Below are 21,396 nucleotides of genomic sequence, written 5' to 3' on the forward strand. Positions count from 1 at the left end.
TCACGCAGGGGGGGTACATCATCTGCCTGGTGTGCTCCAGCAGCCAGGAGCCGAAGGTCAAGAGCAACCCCCAGGTGCCCCCACCGATGGGTCCCAGCGAGCGGGAGCCGGGGACCGCACAGCCCAAGCCCTGCCAGTCCCAAAAGGCATGGCAAAGGGCCGGAGACCACGTCAGTCCCGGGCAGGAGGGAAGCAGTCAGCTCATCTGAGCTAGCGTGGTACCGGAATAATTTTTGGATGGCCGAGGAAGCAGGAAGAAGGACGGAGCAAGTGGCAGGAGTTCAAACGGGAACCGAAGAGACGCTACGTGCATCTCTCTGACAGCTAGCTGCGTTTTTATCACGAGAAAATAACCAGGAATTTGGCTGCTAATTGGGGCCGTATCCTACAAACCCTACTTTTCCTGACAAACAAATGACTCCACAAATAGTCCCTCTGTTTTCAATAGGGTTATTTGCGGTAGGAGGGACCACCTAACGCGAGAGGATCGGGCCCTCTGCTCCCTCGCTCTGCAGCTCGCTTAAACCTTCCACAGCCAAATCCGAACACAAAAATCCTCACCAACTGCAAAGCCTTTTCCTCGCTGCTGCTGGAAAAGCCCTGGACGAGAAGCTCTGTGGAAAGGTCTCGTGTGCTATTAATACGATGCTCTCCCCGACTTCCGCCTCCGAAACGGGGATTTGCGATTTGTTTCTCAGGCTGTTTCTTTCCACTCGAGCCTCAGCACAGTAAACTAACTGAAAACTTCTGCATCAAGGAGAAGGTCTCTTTTAAAGTTTTGCTTGGCTTTGCTTTCAAAGAGTTGTCTGTATATTTTAGAATATGTAGAATTTGCCTTTGATTTAAACCTCTCTCTTAACAATAGACAAGAGACGATTTCTCTACTGAGCAATTTAAACAAAAACAAACATATTTTGGTTACCCGGGCCTTGTTCTCAAAACGCTTTTTTTCTTTTTTTTCCCAGAGAAAAATCAAACCCTACAAATTGTTACGCTTCTGGCCAAAAAAACTTAAATTCACAAATGTAGATAGTCCAATTTTTTTTTTTTCCCCTGAACAATATCGTACACGGAGGAAGAAAAGGCACGTCCCCAGCCCCCAGACATCCATAAAACACAAAACCCCCTCATCTAGACAATTAAAAACACACTCTTCCCCTCCAAAATAACTTCTCCCTTCAACGGACATTTTCAGCCTCGGTCCCTGTCCACATCCAGGGCCATGATGTTGTTTCTTTTTTTTTTCCTCCGCCCCGGCATGAAGTCCTGCGGTAAACAGGCACACCTCGTGCTGCGGGGAGGCGGCTGGAGGCGGCTGCTTGCGTTCGGAGCGGCAGCGGCACGGGAGCCCGCAAGCGCAGCCGCTCCGAAGGGGATGAGGGCACTGAGCTCACGGAGAACTTCTGGATACTGGAGAAATGAGAGGGGAGATACCGGGGAGGCATTTCCATCTTAGGTTAAGGATTTTAGCAGCAGGCGAAATAACGCTGTTGGAGTGAAAACACTGGAAAATAACTCACCCAGCGACGGCCAGTTTTTTCCTTCACAGTGAGAACGTAACATTTCCCCCAAGTAACAGAAGAGCGTTAACGTCAGGCCGTGATAAAATTGTCTAACACGTCAGCATGACTCAAGACCCACCGGTCAGAGGAATTTCGGGAGGCTCAGGGTGCGAAGGAGCCCCGCGGGGAGATGCACGGGCAAACACCGAGCCGAACCCCTGCGCCCGTCTCATGGGGCAGAACGAGAGCAGCTCGGGGACGTCACGACCCTCGGCATCGCAGGAGCAAAGCTGTGGCTGTCGACAAAAGCCGCAGAGCGGGACTCGCCGCTGTGCAATGCAGACGTGCCCCGAGTCACCACGGGCTTCGGGGAGACAGAGGAAATCTTTGCACGCAACCGCTGGGCTGTTTTCACTAGAACTGCTGCTCTTATATCTAAGAGTCAAAAATACTGACCAGTGCAAAGACCTACAGAGGTTTCAATCCATGCATTTAGGCACTCAATGCCTGATTAGACACCAAACTGCCAAAAAAGGACGCGGATTGCTAAACACGGTTGTACGCAGGGCTAGAGACACCGTATCCCTTTTTATATTCAGCATTGCACCACTTTAACAATATATGATTTTCAATCTCATTTAATAAAAGCAATGTAAAGCCCTCCATATATTTTTTTTCATTGATTTCAGACCCAGCCTGAGTTTCTTACTAAGTTAAGGCAAACTACTGTAAGCTAAGTTTCAATCCATTATAAGCTTGTCCACACAGCATCTCCATTCATCAGCTGAGCTGAAGCTTACACCAGCCCAACTTTGAACACCTCTAAATAAATGCTTCTTCTCCATAGTGTAGAGTCTGAATATGGTTTTTATCCTCCCAGGAAACTGGTGATGAGAAAGAGAAACAGACTTTGGTCTGTAACAGCTCACATCATAAACATGCTTTAGGCTGTTTGCTGTACAGAACTTGGGCTATACCACTAGCAGCTGAAATCACTATTGATGGTTGAAACATAAAATCCAAGTTACCACGTCTCAGATAAACCACAGTAACAGTCACTTGAATGGCCACAGCTCATGGTAAATGTGAGATACTACAATTCTGTAACAGAGGATTAAGTTAAGACTCACCGCCTTGCACTTGCCATAAGCTGTAGAAATGCACACTCCTACCAAAGTCTAACTAAGCCTGTAGTTAAATCAGGATAATCTGACTGGTCTCTGAATTTGCTTTATTTCAAAAGACAGCTTGGACAACTTCTAACCGGGCTGGCAAAAAATAAATGTATCATGGAGATACTGCACAGGATAATAGCATATTGGCAAAAAAAGCATATATTATTTATAAGTTTAGAAAGCCATTAAAGCTGTTAAAAGGGGAAATGTGATGCATTGCTTTCTGGCTCTTGCTACTGATTTGTTTTGTGACTTTGGACATATAATTTGATTTTCCTGGCTAAATTTTGCTTGCTATAAGATGGATATTTTAATACTTTGTATTAGCCGAGTGACAAAGGTCAATAGCACAGTTTGCAAAATACTATGAAATCCTTTGTTGGAAGATGTGTAAAGTTAACAAAGATTAAAAGCAAAACCCATTAGACATTTTTTATAAGCTCTTCAACAGGTGAAGACACAGAAAATGTGGAAGTCAGACAGAGTAAAGAGAACTTGGCTTAAAATAAAGTTTCATACGCAATCCCGATAACCGAAATAAAAAAGAGGCATACAAAGTCAGTCTGAATTATCGCCTTCAGTTGTCTTCATCTGCTTGAGAAAGCAACAGCTAGAATTGCTTTAAACTAAACGCCCCCCCGGCGCATCTGCAGAGCAGACCGGTGAGAGCAGAAGCTGGCCCGGCTGAGGACCAGGCGCCGTGCTCCAGCTCCACTGCGGCTGGAACGGTTTCCTCCACGGGCAAGCAGCCTGTCCTCAAAACAGCTCCAAACCAGCCTGGCCCACCTACGTGGGCCAGGCCAAACTAGGAACTGGTTGGGTTTGGACTACCCTTAAACCCAGCTTCCTATCTAATTTTGGAATCTAATACGATGGCTCCTAATTAGGCTCCGGTAGTTCTTAGATCCTCCCCTGCGCTCCTTTTCACCCATTAAAAAAAAAAAACCAACATGGGTTGGTTGGCTTTTAGCAGGAATCAAAATGAAAACAAAAACAAACAAAAAATCCCTTTAGAGGGAGATATTTGAGAGAGGAAGAGGGAAGAAAGGGGAAAGAGAGGTGCCTTTTTCCCATTGCCAGAATTCCTCTGTGGCTCCTCCGACCATGCCAGCATCCGCATCACAGTTCCCGGGGACTTCCTCCGAGAAGCTTCTGCGAGTCGCCTCTCCAATGAGCCATTTCATCTCAGGCTTATGTTGCCGAGATTTTGGGTCAGCAGCCCTCCTGGTGTTTTTGAGGCACTTGCTTCCCTTCCTATTTGGTAAACCAGTCACCTTCGCAGAAGGTCTAATTTTCAGTCCTCGGTCCCTAGTCCGGATCCCAGCCTTTGCAATCTGCGCCCTAGAGGCTACTGAAATGTTTATGCTCCTTCTCACAGAGGTTTCCACCCTATACCTTCCCTCTGTCAATGCTGACAAACCCTACACAGCTCTAGGTCTATTCACCATGCTGCAGTGATGACTCCCACTTTATGGCCAGCAGCCTCATTCAAAAGCCCGGAGATATTTTGAAAGTATTCATAAAGCCCCCATCAGTTCTCAAGCATTTATTCATGTATTCTTTTATAATGTTAGCATTGACTTCCTTTGTTTTTAAGTTTATTTTCTAAAAATCTTTTAACGGCACCAAAATCTATTTCAACCTTAATGAAGTTTTTTGGCTGGGATTTTTCCTTCTTTGGGACATGGTTTTATTTTTGTTTTCAATGGCAGCAATGCACATAACTAGTTGGCTACACTTAACAGGAATGACCTGCAGATGTTCGATCCTATTTCTGCACAGAGGGGCACAGATCATATGGTCTCATGAGGTCCCTGTCAGTCCTATATGACTACGACACTACAGACCTATAGGAAACAGAAGAATTGATCTAGCGGCTCCTCTGGGGTTATTCCCACCTACCTAAGTAGATTCACAGAGATCTATCAACAGCTATTAAATACAATGATCCAGATATAAACCTCCAGCTTTGGAAACCCCTACAGCTTGGGAATATATATATTCTGGTTTTGCACTCCAGGGGAACTGAGCGACCACTTTTGGCCGTGCTGAGAAGGCAATGGGTCCTGGATGGACCCTTGGTCTAACCTGGTATGGCTGATTTTCTGCCCCACTCGGTTTTTTCAGTGATGATGCTGACTAACACTGCTTGCCTCTTTTTACAAGCTGTAATGAGCAGCTTTGTGCTTTCTTTCCTGCTGCCCCTGAAGCCCGGGAGGAGGTGAAGAGCCACAGAGCTATCTCAGTACCCTCCTTCAAACATCATCCGTGCACTCCCTTCTGACCCATGCCCACTACCACCCGGCTCTAGCGAGGCTGCAGCCACTGCTATCACCTCGCTGGCTCTCTTTGTGTTTCCTCAATTCCCTCTTGTATTCTGTTGTACATCTTGTAACCAGTTGTACTGTCTTTTAAGAGTGCAAATTCATAGAGGACAGGGCTGACCGCTCTTTTTTTTCCTCCTCTTCTTCAATTGTATAGCCCTCAGCACAATGGGAACGGACTTCCAGACGCTAGCGCAATACAAACAATATTAGCAGCTGCTGCCTATCGCGTGGTCAGCGGTGATTCCAGCAAAGGCCCATTAACTATTCAAAAATACAACCATTACTTTGATCACTGAACCGCATCGCCTGCAGTAGCCAAACCTGGGTGCTCCAGCTAAAGTCAAAACCTCACACGAAGCCTTGTCAAGGGGACTGGCAAGGGGACTGATCTCCGGTTCGTGGAAATCTCCTTTCAATCCCACGTTCAGCTTTCAACGCAACACAGAACATAATTTCAGCACAGAATTAAATACGGCAGGCTGCATTTTTACAGACACATATCATCTAAAAATGATGTGCTTTATACATTTGGTCCCGTACCTGTGCTGCGATCCTGTTTTCCAAGCAAGCCCATTGTGCAGCCTAATTATATAAACTAAAACAAGGTGGACATACCTTTAGCTGCCGGCTTCATAATATCCTGCCAGTTCTAGACAGTGCTTGTTTAACAGAAACGGCATAAAAAAGCCCTGATGCCTACGGATCAGAGAGCGATAGCCCAGTTAACCGTTAAAAATAACGAGTGGAAACCACACATGTGGCATCACTACAGCTTGTGTAGGGACTTTTCGTCTCAGCTAAATGAAAGAGGCTTTGTGGGTACTGCTCCTAATCCAAGCATACGACCTTCCACTTCTCACCGCCAGAGAAATGTGACATTAAGAGGCAGAAAGATCAACGTGAGATGCCCTACCCCTCCATTTTGCTTTCAGAATTGATCCTTGTTTTAAATCCCCCGGCCTGTTTTTCTCTGCTGGTGCTCCCCTTCTCTCAGCACGATTGCTCCTCTTTCTCACAAGAGCCCAAGGAGGCTTTCTCCAGCTGCCTGCACTCAGCAATTCTATATTACAAAATAACATATTACGGCAAACATTCATGGCTACCACAGGATAAAAGGTCAAGTGGGTGGTTAGAGAGACCTTTGGGAAAAACAACCGTGAAGTTTGGAGGTGACATGGCCCAGACAGGGCTGAAGACACAGCACACTCACTCCTCTTCTCCTCCACAAGCACCTTTAAAACGCCACAAAACGCCCTGCATTAGTGTCTGATACCTCTTTTGCCAGAACTAAACTTCTTCCTGCAATGACAGCATTGCCGGGTCCAAGTAATCCCAAGGGTTTAATGCAGTTTCAACTCTCGATTCACAAATTTGCCAGTGGAATAATTATGAACGTGGAGAGCAGAGAGGCTGCTCTGGCTGGGTGTCTGCTACCCGGCGGGGCCACAGCCTGAGCTCTGAGCTGCCGGCTTCTCTTTGCTTTTGACAGGGCAAATGTTAACTAAACCTGGAGGAAAAAGCCCCCGTGACTGTAGCTGCGTTTCTTGAAACGAAAGGATAAACAGTGTATAAAAGCTAGGGGAGAATGTGTATCCTGTCGTCCTGTTCCTGTATCTCTATCTAGGGTAGTGTGTGAGGAATTAAATTCATTTTGTTAGAGAAAATGGGAGGGACTTTACAACTGGGCAAATATAAAAGCAGAAAAATTCCTAAAGGCATAGCAGAATCCCACAAAGTCAGTGAAAAATGCTTTCTCAGTGCGTTTTTTCAGGTGGGTTGGAAAAGTCGAGTCCCACTAGTAATTTAACCAAAAATAACTCCTTTTCAGCGGATACCGTAGGAGTTTGGCTGATTAGGGAAGGGAACTTCCATTATTTGATAGATCATAGTGAACCCACAGTAAATTTAAATGACCAAAATAATTTTGCACGGTGTCCCTCCAGCCTCCTCGCAAGTCAAACCAGTTCTGCGTCCCGCAACGTCCAGTTCCCTGTGGCTTCTGCCATCTCCCTAAGACCCACCACAGCAACCTCCTTTCTCGACCACCTCCTTGTTGTATCTGTCACCACCACAACAAAACCTACGGGAACCCATTCGAGCCGCAAAACTAAAAACCAGTGCTGCAATCTGGCAGACGAAGTTATAGAAAGTTCAAATGAGTGGAAAGTAAAGTTAGACAAATTCAGACTAGTAATAAGACCCACATTTCCAAAGCGAGCTTAATTAGCATCTGTAACCGAAGGTTGTGGTGGATTTTGCTTCCCTGGAAATTTTTAAATGAAGACCGACTGAGTTTTTGTGTTGTTTTTTTTTTTCTCAAAGGTTACCCTCAAGTTCAAATGAGAGCTAATTTGGGGAACTCTTACAGCTGGGTTCAAAGCAGATGATCACATGGGCTTCACTGTATTAATAACCTATGAATCCATATATCTGTGGAAAGCTCTTTATATCAAATTATTCTCCCCTGAGTTTTATAGACAAAACTCCACCGGTGCTAAAAATCCTTGCTGTCCCCAAAACCTCCTTGGACACAGCAGCACAATCGAGCACCGCGTGGGTGCAGGGTCAGGTTCCCCCTGGGAGGGGACCCTCCACCACCCGCACGCCACTCTTGTGGACACTGGGAACCTGTCCCAAGCTTGGGAAGGCATCGCCTGCTTTGATCCCTTCCCTTGCTCTTTTTGAGTCAGTCTGAAAGCAAATATTAAGAGATTTCCAGATTAGCGTCCCCAAATACCCTCCCTTTACGCATATGAAATAGTTCCTTCTCTCTTAATAACATCCTTTACGAGCCACGTGAAGGTGTGCACCTTCATTTTATCTCATTCATCTTCCTCTCCTTCGCTGCCCACGTTGTTTTCTTCTGTACAACCAGAGAAAGCCTGAACCACTTGCACGGCTTTTACCTTCTCTTTCAGTCACCAGTATCAGCCCAGTATCACCAGTATTAATGCTCTTTTAAATCTGACAACCAAACTGGCACGACACCAGATCCTCTTCTGCTAAAACATCCATCGACAGGGGAGGAGATTTGGGCATCTGTAAAACAACTATTAGAAACCACTTCAAAAAGGTGTTGTGAAGCTCTGCTAGGCTCTAACGCTCCCTTCATGACCAAATTCTGCTTGGCCAAATTCTGCAAGGCCAGAAATGTGAGGAAATTTCACCGAAAGTCAAGGCAGCTCCAGCTATTTTTACCAGCAGCAGTTTTTGCCTCTTGAATTGTATTTTTTAGTGATTTGCAGAATTGGGCCTTTTAAACCATACAAGTCCTGGAGGGCATAAGATACTTTTCTACCTATCTTGTACCAAACACAGTCACAGTCTGAGAAGGACCAAATTCTCCCGCATTTTACGGAACCATTTAATAAATTCAGCTTGTGCAATTAATCAAACCAAATTCAGTGCAACAAAGACTCACGGCCAGAGAGAGTTAAGAGCAAAATAAGTCATCTTGGTCACCCTGTATGTACCAGAGCGCTTCACGTATGGGGGTAGATTCCCTCTCCGTATCAGGACACACATGGTCCTGCACCACCAACGCTGGCTCCATCCTAGGTAGAAAACCAACGGCGATTCCACCAAGGGAATAGAGAAATCATCATACGCCTTTGCAGAAGGATGAAACAAAGAGCTCGGTCCCACAGCCTTCCTGTTAGGAGCTTATTGACTTTATTGGGAGCACACATCTAGGTAATGGCTCAGGATCTGGCCCTTTGAAAGTCTGGAATCGAGCGCCCAGTTGCCCCATTAACAATTAGCATTCTGTTTACAAAACCCAGCAGAGTCAGTAAGAATAATCATTACAAAACATGCTCAGACTGTGATTCCGGTTTAAGTTAATATAATTTTAATGAGTTCTTCAGAAAAGGCCTGGCACTTATGGAAAAATTTCCTTAATTAATATCAGACCCTAAATTAGTAATAAAAAAAAGCCCTGAATATCATTTGGTCTCAAGCTGGAACTAAAGTATGTTTTGGCATCATTACTAACTGTTAGCAGCAAGTTCTGGAAACAGATGCAAATCTTGATATGTGTCCTAAATATAAAACACATTGCAAAAAAAAAGCTCAGATAAAAATATATCTATACATCCACATATATTTGAGTGTGCTATTTCCTGCCTGTATCAGCAACAAATTTATTCCATTTAAAAACATTCCACTTGTTTCTTTTTGGTATTTTTTAAATCCCTTATTTCAGGAATAAAAATCTTTCCCTCTGCCTTCATTTTTCCTGTTTATTTCCTCTCCCGACAGCCGTTTTAAGTAAATGAAAAGGGCTTAAAGACGCACATTATAATATTCAAATGTCTGAAAATCAGCCCGCTTGTTTTACCACCTAAATATGGGTATAGGTGCCTAATTTGAGGCCACCCACGCTAGAAATATTTGGCCTTCATCCTTGAGGTAGGGATCATGCAACGCATCTTCTGGACAATTACTCCAATGAGAGATTCTACCCAGCGGAGAGGCTGCTACTGAAACCCCACAGACGAGTGCCAAGGTGCTGAGATTCCCAGGTGGCACCAAGTGGGCAGGAGACTAAAAATGGAAAACCTGCGGTAAACAAAATAAATAGAACCACTGAAAAATAATGAGGGGAAAAAAAAAAAAAAGGGTAAGTTACAAATTTAGGGAGGGTAGCAAAATGAGCGGGTTGTTTCTGAAGACCTGAGCTCTCTGGAGTTCTTTACTTTGCCTTAACTCAGTGTCACCTCGCAGGGAAAGCACTGAAAATTAGCTAGGAGAAATGGAGACAGAGACAACCTTGAGTCTCTCAGCTTCCATTTAAAAAAAAAAAAGAAGACAGAGTGAAAATTGTTATAGTCACCAAGAAAAACATGGCAGCGTAGCGAGTGCACCAGAAACAGAGCTGGCTTCTTGGGTTTGCCAAGTGCCTGAGACAATATTTCTGAAGCGTGAACTGCTCATTCATTTCAGGAGCTGCTAACACCAAGGCCGTTGCTGGCAATGGCCTTGGTATTAACCATTTCTCTGCTCCCCAGAGCATGTAAAGAGGAAAAGAATTGTATTTTGGAGACAGCACTAATGCCTTCTCTTATTAAGTGTTCCATCCTGAAATGTACTTATTACCCACAACATTTAATGAAGTTAGTAGGAATTAAGGGATGCAAGAATAGCTGCTTCACATGACCACAGTTTTTACTTAGTTTTCTGAGCTCCTTAGAAGAAGATAAACAACTTTTCTTTCTCAAAGTTAGTATTTTTCAAAGACCAAATCCCCCCCAAAAGGGAAAATCCTTATTATAAAGATCATGCGTGTACGTGACATTAAGCAAAATCCAAGGTAATTCATATTCAGGGTTAGAAACCCAAGATGACAACCAGTACAGGACCTCAAGAAAAACCAGCCCATCGCTGTGAGCCACTTTCTCATTAACATGCAAACACTAAATCCAGAGGTTCAGCTGGAGCTGCTTCCATTATATGTGGTTTTTTATTTTAAGATTTGTAGGCTTACAAGAATGGAAATTAGATTATGTAAAGGAACAGTATTGTCACTGATTAGGGCATGGCTGGCATTCGCAGGGTTGCATTTCTGCTTGCCAGCCCTCAGTGAGCTGGGAGAACAGCAATGTTTCTTAAATTCAATACCCGATGAAGGTCCAGGATGGTCTAAAACGATGCGGTGATATCTACAGAGCAAGACGAATTAATGGGAAAGTTTGACTACACTCGAACTAGCAAACAGCCCAGGGTCAGGGCCCATTCTCTGGCTCTAAATCCAGCCGGGATGGTCTGGCCACAGCTGTAATATTGAATCCTTTTAGCCTCCACAACAGGGCGGCTGCCTCCGAGCTGCCCACGGGAATGTGTTTGGGATTCTGCTCATTTCCAAACCATGGCTGGGACCTGCTCGGGAGCGTGCTGGCCAACCCCACTCAAAACCAACCTCGCTGACAATTTAACAATACCGGTGTTTAACAGCCCAGGCCCTACCACTGTGTAATTTATTGGTAAAGATACTCCTTTCTGGCCATTTTAGTTCAGAGGGATGGGTCTGCAAACTTCTTTTGTTTAGAGGCTGAGCACAGCGCATCCCTCATCTATCTCAGCGTGTCCCTCATCTGTCTCAGCATGTCCCTATCCAATGACACAGTAAATATAAACATAGCAAAATCCACCCTGCACGCTGTGGGGACTCCAGCGCGTGGGATGGGAGAGTTTGGGCATGGTGGCACGAGGCCAGCATCCCCAACCGTCAACTACCTGCAAAGAGTGCGAGCCCGGGACTGGAAAAGGTAGGTTTGGTGATTTGTCCTGCTATTTAGATTCAGTTTTAATTTTCTCCTTTGTCATATGGGCATTCGTCAAACACAGTTGTGTAGGACAGGCTCTTCCACATCCAGCACTGAACGTGTTCATATTAGACTTGCAGGGCAGGTCTTCCAGCATCTTAAGACCTTGACCCCGCAAACCTCTCAAAGGTGAAGCAAAAAGCAAGAGACTAGCACTTGGGCAGAAAGGTAAGGAGGTCCAGGAAAAGCGTAGGGGAAGAAGTCGTCTCCCCAATTCCCTTCTCAGTAGTCTCAACAAAATTAAATTCAAGCACAAACTCTGCAATTGCAGAGCAGGTAGAGGTCAGGGTGAGGCAGACCACGGCAGGGTTAAACAGGACTGAAGTGTAACAAGGCTGTGATATGGATATGTTTATGGGACAGTTAAATCATCTCTTAAATCACCTCACCAAAGGCAGACTATCAGATCAGACGTGCCTATACCTGAACTACTCACCTAGGCTCGCTTTAAAGCCCGTGGAGACAAACAGGCTCTTCCAAGGCACTGCCAGGGACCAGTACAGCTCATCTGCAGACTGGTCAAGTCCTGCAAATGCCAATTTGTCCCCACTGACTCAAAAGGGAGCTGAGGGTGACTGTCTCAGATACGGGTGTCTACCCTGGGGACATCTATACCCATACCTCCTTCACCTGCTGCAGAGCAGCCCTCTTGTGACTGCAGGAACAACCTGACCTGTACTCCCTGCTCTGAACCTTGCATGTGCTGAGGACTTGCTGGATCAGTCCCAAAGCTTTATGTAAAACGGCTGTGATGTGTATTTATATGAATCATATACATTAATTACATAATAAACACTCATGCTCCCCATCCCACATGCACTTTGGTTGTGCACAGGACACAAAGACTGAGTGCATTCACTATGAATCACGCAATAAGACTACGTCCCTTGGGCAAAACTCTCTCTAAAATGACCATATACATATATTCCCATGGTTTCCACTACAGTATTATTTAATTAAGAATATTAATCTGCTAGGCCACCAACTTTCACTGTCTTCTGGGGAAGTCTGAGCAGACAGATATTTTAATAAAATATGGGGAATCCTGCTCTTTTATGACTGAGTTGGTGCAATAAGGTAAGTCAATTGCATGGCCTTGTGAGCTTATTTTTTATTTACTCTTGATATGAACATCAGACTTATGCACCAGAGAGATCATTGGTTCAAAAGTTGCATGAGTGATGCCAGATAATCTTTTTTTGCTTTGCTTTTCAGCTATTGCTGTTGAATACTGCCCAAATATGCGTGACACATCATTAATTAGTTGTACGACACTGCAAATACAGCACTGATCCCCATTTGGAGAATAAAAGGTGAATACTTGAAGTTTGACAGCCCTGGGCATGCATTTGCACGTGCCTGCAGCATGCATGCAAACATTTCAGTTGTGCACAGAAATCAGTCTAGACACTGACATGACCAGTTCAGCCACATTACACCAGCCTGCCGGAATAACTCCTCAGGGTTGCAGCCTGCTGCCCTTTTCCCCTCTCCCATGGGACGGAGAACTGCATGAACTGCTATGGCAGTCCCCTCGTCACTTCCTTTCCTACAGCTCCAAACCTCTTTTGATCCTCCACCTAATCTGTGATGGAAACACAGTCATCCTCACCACCAAGAGATGTACCCATCCCAGGATGGGGAGGAACATCATCGTCTTGGCCATGGATGTGTTTCTGGTCATGGGAGCACCATCAAAAATAGCTCTTGAGGGCTGCCACTAAGAAGACAACCAGGAACCACTCTTTTGAAGGGCACATTGCTTTATTAGATGGTATATTTTCAACGTCTGGGTGAGCACAACCCACGCAGTGGTCTAGGCAGAGCCATGCAGGCCTGTGGAAGGGCTGGGTGATGTGAAATTGTGGCAGGTAGGAAGTCCTGTGCCTGTAGGTGTGACATCCAAGGCCTAAGGGGGAAGTTTTACCCATTTTTCCTCCTGCATGATGTTAAGCAACAGGCAGTAAATATGGCATTCATTAAAATTACCTTGTATACTTTTAACAGCCTTGATAATCAGATTTCTGCCACTGTATCGGAAAGCAAAGTTTGTTTTTATTCAAGGCCTTGTAAAACTCTAATTTCTCCCTCATGCACTGGAGGTGCCTGAAGTTTTCTAACATTTTTAGTGTTTCTTAGCAGTCATTTTTTTTCCCCCATCAAAGCTCTATTCTCCTCTGAAAGATGTATCAAGTAACTGAGTGGAGATTCACGCTTCTCCGTGTGCGAGGGATAAACTGCTGTAAGGGGCAGATTTAAACTTGCATATCTCTCTCTACTTTATACACAAAAGGGGTCGGATCCCGCCCTCCCTGCCTGTGGCACTGCTAGGTAGAAACCCTTGAGAGGAACTGCAGGGTTTGCAGCTGGGGCTGCAACATGCCTCCTTGCAGCCTGAGCATCAGAGCTCGTCCTCCACCCAGGAACGCCGCGCTGTATTTCTGAACGTCAGCAAACACTGCAGACAACCTCTGGCGCTTGTGGAAGATCAAAGTCCCCTTTTTTCAATCTTGAATCTAACTGGAAGCAAGATCCTCACGCTGGGAAAAGGTAAGAGCATTGCGGGGGCATCGATCGAGCCCCCAGAAGATGAAGGGCAAGAAGCATGAAGGCAACCGACCGTAGAGTACAGCAGCGAAGTTCAGTCCGCGGCCACATAATGCACACAGCCAGGTCTTTTAGTCATTCTGCCTGTGCCCACATGCCAGGCACTCGGGTCTGAATACACACAGACAAGCAAGGGCTGCAGGGCAAGTATGCGGCGGTACAGCTGCCGCGGTCCCAGCCGAGCCTCTCCTGGAGGTATTGCTGGGGGCACAATTGCAAAAATAACCCATTCGACAACACAGGCCATCAGGAGGCTCCAACTCAAAGGGAACCTGTTTCGGGCCAAACAAAGCATTTCCTCAGCATCAAGCCCGTCAAGTTTTTTGAACGAAGTCAGCGCATTGCACGGAGAGCCCGCAGGAACCTGCTCCACTACCCTCCAACCCTCGGCCCACATGGAGATGTTTGGCATCTCTGAGAAGGCAGAGCGCGCTAGGACCGCAGAGTTTTTTGCAGCTGTTTGTTTGAGAAACAAAGCTTCCCTCCTCCAAGATGAAAGAAATCAAGGAGTCTACACTAATCAAATCCTACACGCCTGCTGGCTGAAGTTCAGCTTGTCGGCGATGCAGCTCAGTGGAGTGATCAACATTTCCAGCACTATGAGCTTGGTGGAAGGGGAAAACACGACAGCAAGAAATTCACCTGGCTGCGAGTCAAACAGGTGTATGGCAGCAGCATCCAAGATTATAATAATATCTTGCAAACATGCAAAAAATAGATGTAATAAGACTGATTCTTTGGTTTTCATTAATGAATCATAAAGGCTTTCTTTACATTACACATGCTTTTTTGGCATACGCTGCTAATATTTCCACACTTGCAAGGTTGGAGTTTTAATACTGAGCCTCCCTCCCCTAAGGTTCCTCATTTTTGGCAAGATATACAAGGTGACTGTGTGCCATGACAGGCTCTATCTTACTTTGGGGCAATCAGATTACTTCACACAGATGGTTTTATCACTGAGACCATTAGAGATGAATTGCACAGTATGTAAATGTACATTTGTTTGATAAAAAAAAAAGTCTCAGTTCCTCGCTGCTGTCTTGTCTATGTTTCTAAATGTATTTCCTCTCTCCTGCATCATTCCACAGCACAATTTGTCCAATCTTTACCCTAAAGTGACTCAGCTAGTTTCTGATAGGCATCTTAAGTACACATTAGCTAAGGAAATACGCTTTCTTGAGCTACTGGATTGCAATGCGGGAGAATGAACCTTAGCCTTAACTATTGAAGTAATAAAGGCATCTATCTGTCAGGATGCCTAACATCACACACACCACAAAAGTAAAGCACCAAAAAATAGAGAATATCGCAATTACTTTAAAACATGCAAGTAAACATCCTCTTGTAGGGGAAAAAAGAAAGAGAGAATTTGTTCATAGAATCAGGTTCACAATTAAAAAGTAGTCTGATCTGAAATGGACCTAGAGACACTCAAATAACACATGCTCAGAGCAACACAGCAGCTCTTCCACTTCGAAAAAAAAGGGACTTTGACCCCCGCCCGCCGTGCAATAACCCTGTTATCACCGACTGAGCTTTGCTCTTCTTATTAAGGTTTGTCTGAGGCCATGGAGGCAGCCTCTGCCAGTCCTGTTCCCATCTGCATAATTGCTTTAGGCAAAACACGGTCTTTACCTGAGAGGCGTCTGGGCACATCGGTGATGGCTGGAAGTCCTGTGCCTCGAGTGGAGGACAGGGGAGTTGTGGAGTGAATGGACGGTGAAGTCATCTGGCTCAAGTAGGATGGGTAAGACTGGTCATAGGACCATGGCGGGGATGACTGCGCCTGCCTGGGGTCTAGGGAAAAAAAAAAAGAATTTTTTTTAAAAAGGAAGAAAAACTGTAGGGCATCAACAGCCTAACTGAAGGAAGTGGGATTACTGAACGTACACACACCAGTGCTATAAGGAATGAGAATGCAATGAAACACGACCTGCTCCTCTAGAACTCAACCCCTTCAAGTCTCACTCTCCCTCCCCATAACAATTTTTTGGGGGAAACGAACGGAGCAGTGAGCAGAGTTTTAAAAGACCTAGCAGCCGTGCTGCAAATTCCTGACGTCTAACAGCATGTTATACCAGGACTTGCCAGTCCTCGTGGATTCAGACAGATAAGCAGACCATAAGTACGAGACCCAGGTCTGAGCTTAGGAAGTGGACTTCAGAGGTGGGGAGACTCTACCGTCAGCACTTGGCACGCCTGTCAAGTTGTTATCCAGTTCAAACATTACACAGTAGTGTTTTCAGTGCTGAAAATACTATCCAAGAAGGAAAATGTCATTAATCTTATCAGCATCCGTCCAAAAATGTCACATTTGGATGCTGGCCCAATTACCTACAGTCACCTCAATTACAACAATATGAAGCCAAATGGTTGGGAATAACTATCGGAAGCTAACAACGCCTTTTGATGTACTTGCTACAGCTTACTACGGAGGAAATGATTTTAAGGATAAATACAGTTTATTTTTTGCTGGAGCTCTGGTGGATTGCACCAAGTGAGAGACAGGGAGACCTAGTTTTACTCACTGGTGCTTGGATTTATAAACCATTTGCTCTCAGTTAATATCTGGTGATAAAGATACCACTGAATGCCTCATAAATTATTATTTTTATTTCTTTACATTGATAAAAACAAAGCACTTTCCACCTCAACATTTGTTTTGGGCACTGCACGATAAACAGAAAACTGTCTCTGAACTGGCTCATAGAAATTGTAGCACATCCCTCCAAATCCTCCCCAATATTTTCAGTGAAGCACATCGGGTCCACTCAATCTGGAGAACCTGCTATATCAGAGCACTGTGCTAAGGCCTACTTTCTAGACGGCAATGTGATAGCCACATGGCATAAGCAAAGGCACTTTTTCAGGAAATTCAACTTTTTTTTTTCTTTTTTTAACTCCTTTCCCTGCTCTTCCACACAGCAAAACCTTGTAGTTTCAGCTATTCCTTGTTTATTTTTTCTGTTCAGACATGATTTGTTTGAAGAGATGTCTGGAAAGCAGATACTTCCTTGAAGCAAAATAACTATATAGATATATAAACCCCCCCCCAACTTTCCAATTTAATTTTAAGAGGATTTTCCTGGAGTTCGCCATTTATATTAGAGCTGAGTAATATAAATGGTTAACATAAATTCCTCAGAAATCCGAAGGACACTTGATCATTAAATGTAATGAACTTCTTTGTTTTAACAGTTTCAAGGCTAGGGTTGTATAGATTGGCACAGGTTCAAATCTGACTGACTGCTCGTTGTTATATCTGATATCGACATATTTCTCTGCCTCATTCCACTACTATAATTCACCATTCAGTCAATGGTAAATGATCTTCAACTGGGAACGGAAAGCCTAGGCTTGCTGGGAAAACAATCCTAAAATTAATGATGTGTCAGGAGCACAATCTCAAATCTGAGCTCCTTCAAACTCCAAGAGCTTTTCAATCTCTGCTTCCGAATCCAAAACACAGTCCCTTAATGTTTTGGTTTTAGGTCAGCTCCAATGCTGGAAGGAAATTATATAGCAGGTAAAGACCAGGAAAAAAAATCACGACAGAGGATGTTTTCACAGGATTTTGGTCTAAGATGGTGAAAACCTCAGGAAAGAAGCTGCCTTCTGGAGGTTCATGCCACTTCTCATAGTGCAATCCTCATGGCATGAGATCTTGAGCACCTCTGGCACCCTCACCACTTTGAACACCCATGCTAGACTTGGTTTTACACCTAACATCCTTAATCCAACAAGTGTGAATGCCTTTGTGGACACAAGAAGGACAAATGGCAAAACGTGGTCTTTCAAAGGCTCATGTGGTCTGGATGGACCATCAGTTGACCCAAAAGCATATCATCTATTCTTACGACAACTAGCTTAAATTTATACATGGCTTCCATAGCTCATCCCAACCTCAGCGCCACATTACCACATTTCTTTTTTATATATATATTTGATTTCAGCTCTTCATGAGTCCAATACTGTGAGATTTTAAACTGCACAGTATTTTAGAGAAAGAGAAAAGAGAAGATGGATTGTTAGTGAAGACATGGCTGAGGTCATGATCGAGGCAGGGTGGGGAATTTTACCCTGGGGCTGACTGTCCTCAAGTGTTATCTTTGGCCCGTTAGGAAACTGGAAACTGAAGTTTCACCAGATCCTGGAGTAAATGCCCTAAAACCAGCCTCTGCTCACTGATAGCAGCCAAGGTTTGCACGGACATGTGAGGAGAGAGCAGCGAAACGCCCTCACCTTGCCAAGTCACAGGTGATCTGTTAGCCCACAGGGTAAATGTTGCTGCTCAGCAGCGTTGCACAATGTCACGAGGCAGAGTCCAAAGCCACCCGTCTAGCCTCGAAGGCGGACGTGCAGCTGGGTCTCACGCGGCACCCTTTGGTCCCACCAGCAGATGTTCCCTGCAACACTGCTGGAGCAGAGACTTCAGCCACCGAGGCCCAACCAGCCCCTCTGTTCTGGTCCCACATGCCACCAAACCAAACCTCCTGGGGGAAGGAGAGTGCCAGGGGTGCGCGGGGAGGTGCCTGCCAGTGCTTCTGGGGCAGATCCAAGCGGATCATAGATTCATAGAATCATAGAATCATTAAGGTTGGAAAGACCTCTAAGATCATTGAGTCCAACCGTTAACCCAACACCACCATGCCCACCAAACCATGTCCCTAAGCGTCTCATCTATACCTCTTTTAATATTCCCAGGGATGGTGACTCAACCTGCTTGTGGAGGAAACACAGCAATGTCCTTAGGAGAGTCACCTCCTCATCGCTTGGGCACAGAAGGAGTGGAGTGGCTATTTAGCCGTACCAGTAGGGATGCAGCTATGAGTGGATTTGTGAGAGGTCTTCCTTGGTCTGCTATGCCAAAGTCCAGCTTCCCTGTTCGCTCTGGCTGGAGGGCTCACACGTGTCTGCCGGGTCCCTGCGGGCCAGGGGCTTTGCGCCATCACCCGAAGCACCACGTGCTCTGGCAGGCACAACACATCTTCCCAATCACGAAAAGCCCGGAACGGATGAGAAACCCCAGAGCTCTGAGGCAGAGCAAATGTGGATTCCTCCCTAAAGGAATCCGTTGAAAACAAGGGAAAATGCTAGTACAAAAATACACTGAACAGCTCAGGAGAAAGTGTCCCACCTTCCCCCGTACAGCAACCATGGGGAAGGGCTATGTTCAACGACAGCAAAGGAGGCAGAGGGCCACTTCGAGTTAGCATTTGCACTTGAAAATTTTGGAGTGATTACTAAGAGCAGTCCTCCTTTTGTAAACATTTCTGTTACGCCTGCGTGGGTGTGAAGAAAAGTGCGGCTTTCAGTTCACAACGGGGCATATCATGCGTATGCTAAGAAAGCCTGGGCACAGCTCGGCTGAAACAAGTCAGCGGGGCGAGGTCTAAACTAATGCACAAACAGCTCCGTCCCATTTGTACTGCCAGGTAAACCTTGCCGAAGCGGGAAATATTGAGTATTGTAAATTATTTTGTGTCTGGTTTTACTGCCACATTTACAGTCAGTGAGAGGTATACGTGGTTCTTGTCTCCTGTGGTCTGTGATTGACTGCACCAATGGACAATGGACATTGATGCTTAATGGACAGTAAGCGGTTTTAAAAATCAGTCTAAGATTGGATACACTGTATAAAACTAAAAAAAAAAAAGAAAGAATGAAAAAAATCCCCAGTGACCCGTTCTCCCACCAATGACATTGGCTCTCCAGCCACGTGACTTCTCTTCCTTCAATGGAAATGTTCTGAAGTGTCAATGGAGAGAAGAAAAAACCTGTAAATAGCCCTCAAGAACAAGTTTTTCCACTGCTTTGGCACTGGATTATGAAGCACACAGATTTACTATAGAAAAAAAATCCATTTCCCATTTCCCAAGTTGAGCTACATGATCACAGGATCGCAGCTCCTCGGCGTACCGTCTGTAACACCCCAACGTCACACGCGTGCACGCACTTTGCACAACCACTCTCATTTAAATCCAGCCATCAGCTCTAGCACTGGCTGCTGCTCATTGTACTAGTGCTACTGCCAATACTAAAAAACAAGCTGTCTGGAGCTATCTTTGGTAAACACTTAAAGCAAATATCCTCACTTCTGATCTTAACGAAGCCAAGATGACTTTCTGCATGAGTAACTCAACTATTGTTGTAACACCACCCCCCCCAGCAAAACAACAACAACAAAAATGCAACCTCCTTCTCTTCTCTGACTGTTTCTTAGAGATCTTTAAAAGCCCAGGGCTTGATCTGGATTGCCCAGTTCAATCAATGAAGCCAGATCCAATGAAGTTACACCCCAATGTACAGAAGCATAATTGAGACCAGATTTTGGCCTGAAGAACCTCTAAAACCATTTCTCCTCCCTAAGAATCACATTTCTAAAAGAAAAAAAAAAAATAAACTGAACAAGTCAGTAGGGCAACTAAATTGTAAAGGGGGGGAAATAAAGTTAAAAGAATACTTTAATAGGAGGGACACAAGCTTTACCAAATGGAGGTTCACAATGGCAACTCGCCAATCGCCTGAAGGATGCAATCAATTTGCATAAAATACGGCAGACTGCAGCCACCCTTGTGTTCATGGCAGCAGAAATCCCAGCTCCACCACCCCATCCGCTGAGTCTTGTAGCATTTATTCCACGTTACAGTGAGCTGAAGCCATAATTCACCCTATAAGCCTATTACTTGGGCTATTTCTAAATTATCTGTTCCAGGCAACCATGTACTTTGTCTGATGCGCTCCCAGATTGACGTGCACCAGCTACGAACTGGTGTGTGCTTCAGAGTGCTGCTGGTCCCAGGTAAAACACAGCCAAGCCCTGGCAGGGCACTTACATAGCACCGGTCTAATAACAGCTACACAGTTTCTGTTTCAAACATGTCCCGCAGCTGATGGTCTCTGAGAACAGGCACTGGTCTTTGAGGCAGATGCTGCACAGCTTCACGTCCAGACCCCAGGTCAACGCTGTGATGAGCACGGCTTTCTGCCTTCTCCCTGACTCTGCAAAAGGGCAGCGTCCAGCCCATTGCTTGCAAGTTCTGAACGGGGGAATTAAGGAGGGCCCAGCTGGTACCATCCTGTCCTGGTTTCGGCTGGGGTGGAGTTGATTTTCTTCCTATTAACTGGTATAGTGCTGTGTTTTGGATGTAGTACGAGAATGTTGATAACACACTGATGTTTTAGTTGTTGCTAAGTAGTGTTTACGCTAGTCAAGGACTTTCCATCTTCCCGTGCCCTGCCAGGTGTGTGGGGGGCTGGGAGGGAGTGTGGCCGGGACGGCTGGCCCAGCTGGCCAATGGGCTATTCCATACCGCATGACGTTATGCTCAGCATATAAGGCTGGGCGAAGAAGAAGAAGGGGGGGACGTTCGGAGTGATGGCGTTTGTCTTCCCAAGTAACGTTACGCGTGATGGAGCCCTGCTTTCCTGGAGATGGCTGAACACCTGCCTACCCATG

The 21,396-nt window shown here is 45.3% G+C and overlaps 1 protein-coding gene across 1 annotated transcript in view; it reads right to left on the reverse strand.

The window, feature by feature from the left end:
* Positions 1-1,630: 1,630 nt before the first annotated feature.
* LOC104077451 (runt-related transcription factor 2-like) overlaps positions 1,631-21,396 on the reverse strand; it is a 74,601-nt gene continuing 54,835 nt past the window's right edge. The window contains exons 7-9 of the mRNA XM_009578700.1: positions 15,573-15,734; positions 14,466-14,630; positions 1,631-1,866 (exon numbers count right to left, since the gene is read on the reverse strand). Of these exons, the coding sequence (XP_009576995.1) occupies positions 1,631-1,866; positions 14,466-14,630; positions 15,573-15,734 (563 nt within the window). The remainder of the gene's footprint in view (positions 1,867-14,465; positions 14,631-15,572; positions 15,735-21,396) is intronic.

The sequence above is a fragment of the Fulmarus glacialis genome, unplaced genomic scaffold (assembly GCF_000690835.1).
Source record: "Fulmarus glacialis isolate BGI_N327 unplaced genomic scaffold, ASM69083v1 scaffold5875, whole genome shotgun sequence".
Classification (NCBI taxonomy): Eukaryota; Metazoa; Chordata; class Aves; order Procellariiformes; family Procellariidae; genus Fulmarus; species Fulmarus glacialis.